Consider the following 8,362-nt stretch of genomic DNA (forward strand, 5'->3'; position numbering starts at 1 on the left):
ATGCACACGTGCACACACACACGCACACACACACACCCACACACACACACACACACTCACACTCACACCCACACCCACACAGACACACACAAACACACACCACACACACACAGCTCCACCCACTCAGTTGTCAGCATATAAAGCTGGACAGAACCGTAGCCAGCTGAGAAATGTTGGCGGCTCACTGCGCCCTGTTGGGGAACTTGGAGGCAGCATCAAGGTCAGAGCAGCGGGCAGCAGAGTGATGCCATAGCAGCCTTCTTGGCTGTAGTCATGTATCAGCTGCTTTCACAGTACCCAGTGTCCAAACTAAGAAACAACATGCTAGTCTCTAGAAGATCCAGAAAGTCAGAGAAGACAGGCAGAGGTATATGGGGGATAAACCATCTAACAGTAAACTAAATACTCATACACACAATACAGTTTGGTTTCAAATGATAACAGAAGCTTTAATGTCATTGTGTAGTCAGCTCATGCCTGAGCCTGCTGGGTCATGATGACAGCGGATTCGGATGGATTATGTGTTCAACAACTGATGGGACAAATAACCTTTCAAAGAGCAGGTGAGGATCAGGCATCAGTGGTCTGTCTTAAAGAATAATGCTGTCGTTTTGTTTCTGTTTTTTGTTTTTTTTGTATAGAGATTCAAAATGAGCTCAATTGTTCAGATTTACGACCACATATGGAGAACTGTGGGGCGACACATTGAGCTGTCACCTATCTATTTATGAAAGCTGTAAGAGTAGAAAGTGCATTACAAGCGCTTCCCTGATACCCAGGCCTCTCTGTGTTTTTTTCTTTGTGTGTGTGTGTGTGTGTGTGTGTGTGTGTGTGTGTGTGTGTGTGTGTGTGTGTGTGTGTGTGTGTGTGTGTGTGTGTGTGTGTGTGTGGAGACAGAGCGGAGTTGGGTTGCATCAGAAATAGCACTCCCACCTGCTGAGGATCACTGAAAAAAAACCGATGACAGAACATTTGTTGTCCCCCGCGTCTTCCTCCTTTTATTGCCGTTCATTGCTCACTGAGGTATTGTCTTCTGTTCTCCCTCCGTTAATCAAATGGCGTTTGACACCGTAGCTCTAATATATCTGGAAGTTTGACGTTGTATATCAAATATCTGTGAAAATAACGTGTAAAACTAGGGGAGTTCATAAAAAAGGTTCAGAGGCATGGAAACGTCAGGTTTATATCTGTTGTCAAATCTTACTTTCACCTCTGCATGATATTTTTCATAGGGTAGTGACATCAGGAAATGTAGAGTGAAGATCCCAGATTAACCTGAGGCAGGTGTGTGACATTTTTATTTCAGCATTTTTTTATCCAATATTCTATCTATCTTGCCAAATGTGTGACAATAACACACATTCTTTTTTGGGGGGGAGGGGGGGATTGATTTAATTACATATTAACAATTACATATAGCCTACATAACTGATATGCGTGTGACCACATTACTTATAGATATAATTTACAGTATGGACATTTATTTTGAAATATTTTTTAAGTATCTGGATGAACATATGCATGTATGTACTGTATGTGTGCGTGGTCAATGGCAGACCAAAATAGGCCTTTAAAAAAACTAAAAAATACATGTATATCTATATGTACGAATCCCTTAGATCATGTCTGATGTAGTTTAGCTATATGAATCCAATTGATTGATGGATGACAGATTAAACAGAACATAAAGGTCAGAAGTTGAGCTATAACAAAGACAAACAAAGTTTTATCATACTATTACTATACCTGACAAAGCTGCTGATTCATCTTCACACTGGTGTCTAATCTCAGAGAAGCCCATACATCTCACTCAGAGCTAAGTTTTAGCCTAGACTCTTCACCGCTTCATTTGACTCTTATTAAGATGTCCTTGTAACTAAAGCCAGGTTAACCAAAAACATCTTAGCAATTTGACCAGCTTTATTCCAGGATAAGCAAGTGGAAAGAACCGAAACTTGATGCTTAGGGGTTAAAGTGATTAGCAAGAAGTGTCACAGCTCAGGCCAAGATTAGCATGCATGCTCGGATAACTTGATGAAGTCAGGCCAAGACATTGTTGAACGCAAATGATAACACAAAAACACACGTGTAACAGGATAAACAAGGCAGCTGAGGCAAAGAGGTCTCGCTAATGTTTAGCTAGCATGTTTACAATGTTCGCTTTATTAGTTCAACCTGTTAGCTATTTGCCAATTAGCACTTCACTCAAAGTACAGCTCAGCAATGTCTTAAGAAATGCTTGAGAACACTTGAGCCATGAGTAAAAGTTTGCCTGACAATATAAAATAGGAAGATGAACTTTGTGTTTGCGCAATGTGTTAGCATTGTTCGTGACTATCAAGTGTCGTCAAAAGTTGACAGTCTGCTCTGTTGAGCATGATTTAAGAGAGTTCACTAGCCAACGGTACCATTTCATCATTGCATTCATAGCTTTAGGGTCACATAGGGCCATCAACGCTAATGTTGCAAGTGTTTGCTAACTGCTAAATATATTATTGTTGGCATTGTTAGGATGTGGCAATCTGAATTCTTTTCAGATTGCCACATCCTCTTCTGTCGTTCAAATCAACTGAGGATGAGATCAATAAAAAAAAATGAACTGCAACTTGAGAAATAGTCTAAAAGGCAAAATTCAGTTTTGAATGTAGGTTGTTTTTTTGTTTTTTTAAATGCTTGATGAGACCCCAACCTTTGTTTTCATATATGCTTTTATTTCAAGCCAAGCTTCCAGAGAGTTCAAGTGGGCAAAGATAAATGAAAAAACAAGACGGCAAGAGGAGAAAGTTTTTACCTCAACTTTAAATGTGGTCCGAAAATGTTTTAATGATACAGGAATTTGAGCTTTCTTCAAATCTTTCCCTTTTAAACGCGATGACTGGAGTCATTTACATGCATAGTCACTGTTCCCTCTCCTCCTCTACTTCCAGTCTATTCTCAGTCTGAATTAAATTGTATATCATCACTGTAGCAGCAGCTACTCAAACATGCTGTTCCACCTACTCCTCTTCCGATGAATTTAAAGCTGTTGTGGCAAAAGAGGATCAACCTGCTGCTATTCTAGGGCTCTATGTAATCACATCAACCAGTATTTTTGTAATAATAGCTGTGATTAGAATAGATCAAATGCCAATTGAGTCAATCCCTGTTATTTAACCTTATAATGTCACTCTACACGACATTTAACCCCCCGGATAAATCTTAACGGTAATGACGAGCACTAACAGCCTCCCTGAGGCTGATAAACAGATATGAGGCAGCAGCGTCATTAACCATCATACTTATATTATGAATGAAAGAATAACTACTTACAGCCATAAAGTTGACAATTAGATTGGAATATTGTATTAAACTATGATTGTAGATGTTGATAGTGCTACTAAATTTGTCTCACCACTGTTGAATGCTGCCTATAAGGGATGAGCGGCTTGGCCTATTCTTAGAAAGTGATTGTTTGCCTTTGCTATTTGTGAGTGTGGGGTGGGTGTACATTGTACTCCTTTGTTGCATTATTATCTCGCTAAACCCTTGTCCCTTTTTGGGTCATTATTCATCTTATTACATGCTACAAGTTTAGAGTACAATTTCTTCTTTTTTGCTAGTTCTAAATTTGAAGATATTTTGAACACACACATGTTTGTATGCTAAATTTGGTGCTAAAGCTAAACATTAAACTTAAAGCTCCTGTAAAGGGTTTTTAATTGGTTGACAAACAGACTGAAATGAATACTACTGCCTCTACCTGACCTACAAAAGCAAATTTGACCATCAGAAAAAAGATTGGCTATTTCTATATTTACACATTTATCCGCACGGAGAAGGAGAAAAGAGGTATCAATTTGTCTACAGAGGAAACCATCGTAAATACACGAACTGAAAGTTCCTCACAGGAGTTTTAATCCATAAAACAGCATACAAGGATAATTAATTACAGCTTTTCATATAATTTGTTCTGAAAGGTAAAAATACAAAGGATAAAAGCGACAACTATTCCTCAGTATGCTAACTTCCTGGATATGTGGCTAGCCGCCTACTATCTGGTCCTGGCTAAGGAGTACCGCTTGTAACCTGTAAAATTACAAATTTTGATGTTTTAAAAGTTTTTTGGATGGATAAAACAAACAGATAATCATGTCTTTTTTTGGGGTTTAGAAAAGGTCCTGGTAGGCTGGGCTAGCTGTCTACCCCTGTATCAGTCCTTTAACTCAACTAGCTCCACCCTTTGGCATACAATGAATATTTCTATGACATTTATTTTTTATTTTTTTATTTTTGTTTACCAATTTATAATTTTGTTTATATCTAAGTCTGTTTCAAGCAACAAAAGGCGATATCAGGACAATTCCATTAAGGTAATGCCCCTTGATTTATTATTACACTCCTCTGGAGTTGTCTCAGTGTCAGCCGTGGTGATATCTCAAGTCTGGTCCCATGCCAACACATTCTTGGGACCAGACGTTATATCTGCGGTCCATGCACTACACAGCTCTCATAAAAAGCTGCCTATTGTCTTCAGCGGACACTGTTTGACTCTCTGCACCACTACAGACAACCACTCTCAGGTAAAACTGCCAATGTTACATAGTGATTTTAAAATACTTCAGCTTTTTAAGTACGTTTCCAATGTATGATTTGGTTTTGTTTAAATCTATTTTGCTTTTTTTTTTTTTTTTTACATATTTAAATGTGAGGGAGTATTTAAATCTATTTAAATGTGACTCTTCATTCTATTACAAATAATTCTGAACAACTGTTATTCTACACAACAGGACAGCTTTCAATTGTTTAAAAGGTTAACATTTTTTTTTTTAGCATGAGATCTTCTGCTGTCAGTGTTCTACTTGATTTGTCAGCTAGAGAGCTGAATTGCAGTGTCACTCTGCAAAACAACATGAAATAATTCGGAGTATAGGGAATGGATTTGTCCTTGTCAAGCCCTCGCTTTAATCCTCTTGTCAAAGGATGTTGAGACAGATTACACTGTGATTCATTAGTGACATATAAATCCTAAACTGTACTAATAATGTTTCTCTTGTGTGTTGATAATTGAAGTGATGTAAGAAATGCCATGTTAATCCTCAATCCCTGAATGTAATGGTCCGTATTTGTGTGATTAACTTCTCTTTATGATTAAAAAAAACTGTTTTCAATAAACACAATCATCCACTTTTAATGTTCTCATATAAGCCTAATGAACTTTTAGCATCATCTCACTCATCTTTATTTGTTGGGGATTTCAGGAGCCCGACAGACCTGCAGAGATGAATCCCAAAGGGGTTAAGGTGAGCGAGCTACTTTCTACAGTGTTAATCCTGCATGCATGGAGAGGGGACACATTGTCCCTATGCACACACTGGCAAAGATCTGGCAGTGGTTATCTGTCGGAGTTATCAGAAGCACCGAGAGCTTTCCCCTTGACTCCATCCTAATAATAAAGCATTATCTTTTTACATGTGGCTCGCAGTGATTGTTGACTCTGTGACACTCACAGACCCCTCCATACATATCTGACTGTATATGGAGTGATTGCCTTTAAAAGACATAACTGATGCAACTATATTTTCTGAGGATGAACATTGTGTCCATCCTTTGTGTTAATGCGCCTATACAACCCTGAATAGCCCCCATCATAAAATAAATAAATAATCATTAAAATGTGATCGTCTTTTTCATTGTGACATAATATTAACAACCATTATTTTTTTGCAGCCGAAGTCGAAGATTTCGGCTTCACGCAAGCTGTCCCTCAAGGTGAGTGGTTAATACAGCCTGAGATGTTCCAAATGTATTAAGAAGGCGGGGGAAACATTTATTCATGTATTTATCCCACCTCTTAACCCACATTAAGAAAAAAAAGAAAAACAAGAAATCTTTGAGCTCTATGATGATGTACATTTTATGTACAAAGCTTTGATTCTGTCGAGCACTTGCACCTCTGACTGAAGTGGTGATCTGTTTTGTGCAATCAGATGCTTCTCCTTACGAGAGCTTGTGAGGATTTGGAGAGGGAGCGGCAGGAGAGGGAGGAGGAGAAAGTGCGCTATCTTGGAGACAAGTTGCCCCCTTTGCAGCTGTCTGGATTACCACTCGAAGAGCTACAAGTAGGAGTCACAAAACACTTAAGAGCAGACTTTTTTTTTTTCCCACAGCCAAAAAATGTACAAGATTATAGAGTTGTATGGATAAACACCACATTTCTCCTTCTTCAGAGTCTATGTAAACAGCTTCATACAAAGATTGATGTTGTGGATGAGGAGAGGTACGACTGTGAGTCCAAAGTCAACAAACACAACAAAGATGTAAGTTTCTGAACACTCTCCTGTACTGGTTTTCTTGCATGGTTAAGTCAATATTCTCAAATTAATCCAAGTTCCCTTATTTGGCTTAAAGCCAGAGATAAAAATTTAAAAAAAACTTGGAGATTATTAAGTTACCAACAAGCATAAGCACAAACTGAATTTTGCAGTTTGCTTTGTATCTTCTAGATTCACGAGCTAAAGCTGAAAGTACAGGACCTTGGAGGAAAGTTCAAAAAGCCGGCACTGAGGAAGGTGAGGGTGTCTGCAGACGAGATGATGAGGGCTCTCCTGGGCTCCAAACACAAGGGCTCCATGGATCTCCGAGCCAACCTCAAGTCTGTGAAGAAGGAGGACGTCAAACAGGACAAGGTATCAAAATATTTCATCTGTCGGTCTCCCTACTCCCCTGAGGTGTTCCAAAGCCTTTGTGATGTTTTAATTTTTCTATTCTTATTTGCTCAACTCAAGGTGCTCACTACTGAAGTGGGTGACTGGCGTAAAAATGTGGAAGCGATGTCAGGCATGGAGGGTCGCAAGAAGATGTTCGATACAGCGGGTGGAGCACAGTGAGACTCGCAAAAAATGATGACGCTAGAACACTTTAGCTGAGCTGGGGAAAAAAGGTGTCTAGAAAAGAATGGAGTACCAGAATGCTTAATGACTCAGAACCTGTAGGAATTAAGATAAAGGCTTTTCAGCAGCGCCTCCATAGACAGTGCAATGACTCAGAACACTTACAGAAAAGTTTAGTTTGAGTAGAAACCCATTGTTTTGTTTTTTTATTACCAACGTGTTTTCTTATGACATCTTTAGACAATTAAAGTGGATATGAATAAACACTCAGTCTTTGATGTTCCATATTTGTATTTGACTTTATCATGTTTCATTGTACTGGCAGCCGTTGGTTTATGTGCGGCATGTAAGAGGCTGGAAAGCAGCTTAACTCATGATGGATTTAAAAAAGGAAGATGGGAGGGGGAACAACAGGTGTAATCAAACTCATAATGTTTAAATAGATCTTGGATGTATCCATTATAAAAGTTGAAAAAACATCTTATCTTGTATTATCTCTTGAACTGAGGAGAAAATGTAATGATAATGACTGTTTCTTTCTTGAAGAAAAAGATAAAGTTTCAGACATTTGGAAATGTTTCAGACATTTGGAAAAACCCAAGTAAAGGTTTGAAAGAAAATTGGCCTTGAATTAGACGATTGCAAAGGCCAGGTTTATCGTCAAAATTGCATTGGTGGTATTTTAAAATAATGGGGGATAAAAGCTGTATCGCTTTGATTAAAAGTAAGTTTTTTTCCATGAGTTGTATTCAGTGTGAAAATAGAAATAAACCACAGGAGACTTTCCAGCAGATGGTGAATCTTAGACCCTCAGAACACCTGGGCCGAGTATTTTTAGCCATGACTTCGTCCTCGGTAACTCCAATCCTTTAAAAGCAAAACTTGAGATGGACAGCATAACCTGCAGCCATTGTTATAGCACACATGCATGTTCCTCTCCTGTGTGTCAGTGGGTTGACTGGCTGCTGTCGCCAAAGCCTTTGTTATTTCAAGTATGAGAGTTACACTAACAATAGCTTCAGGATCCCTGGAAGTACAGGTCAGTTGATGCATTGTATGCTTTTATTGGCTGTTTATGGAAAGGTGTGTTTAGACAGCTGATACAAATCTCTCAAGAATGTAAATAATGCATATGTATAAACACGTGCAGTGTGCAGGATAATCATTTCTAAAGTTGGGTTGGGTACCATTAACAGTGGAAACAAAAACCCATCATTTATACCCGTATTCAATGGTACCTTTTATTATGGTACTTTACCCTCTCTGTAATGACAAATGTTATTTCTGTTGAAAAAAATCTTTAATCTTCTCAATTTCGACATTGTTTAGATTATTTTACATACCAAACAAAATTTAAAAAACAAAAGTTACATAACTTAATACTGGTCTTATACAGAGGCACCGGTATTTAATATGCTAACCCACATGGCCTAACAAGTGAAAAGGATAAGCTAATATATGGCCACCAATTACAAAAAGCCTTATCATCTCCA

At 38.4% G+C, this 8,362-nt stretch overlaps 1 protein-coding gene and 1 long non-coding RNA gene across 2 annotated transcripts; both read left to right on the top strand.

Moving 5' to 3' along the window:
• Positions 1–81: 81 nt before the first annotated feature.
• Positions 82–1,333, top strand: LOC136177670 (uncharacterized). Its single transcript, XR_010665179.1, has 3 exons — positions 82–367; positions 467–563; positions 898–1,333. It is a non-coding gene; the product is annotated as an uncharacterized lncRNA (long non-coding RNA).
• A 3,004-nt stretch (positions 1,334–4,337) lies between these two features.
• Positions 4,338–7,152, top strand: LOC109998266 (troponin I, slow skeletal muscle). The gene is made up of 7 exons (XM_020653052.3): positions 4,338–4,559; positions 5,238–5,279; positions 5,707–5,748; positions 5,967–6,098; positions 6,207–6,296; positions 6,483–6,665; positions 6,765–7,152. Exons 1-7 carry the CDS (start codon positions 4,353–4,355, stop codon positions 6,864–6,866), a joined length of 798 nt encoding a protein of 265 aa, XP_020508708.2. The 5' UTR covers positions 4,338–4,352; the 3' UTR covers positions 6,867–7,152.
• Positions 7,153–8,362: the final 1,210 nt, after the last annotated feature.

This window comes from Labrus bergylta, chromosome 23, assembly GCF_963930695.1.
Source record: "Labrus bergylta chromosome 23, fLabBer1.1, whole genome shotgun sequence".
NCBI lineage: Eukaryota > Metazoa > Chordata > Actinopteri > Labriformes > Labridae > Labrus > Labrus bergylta.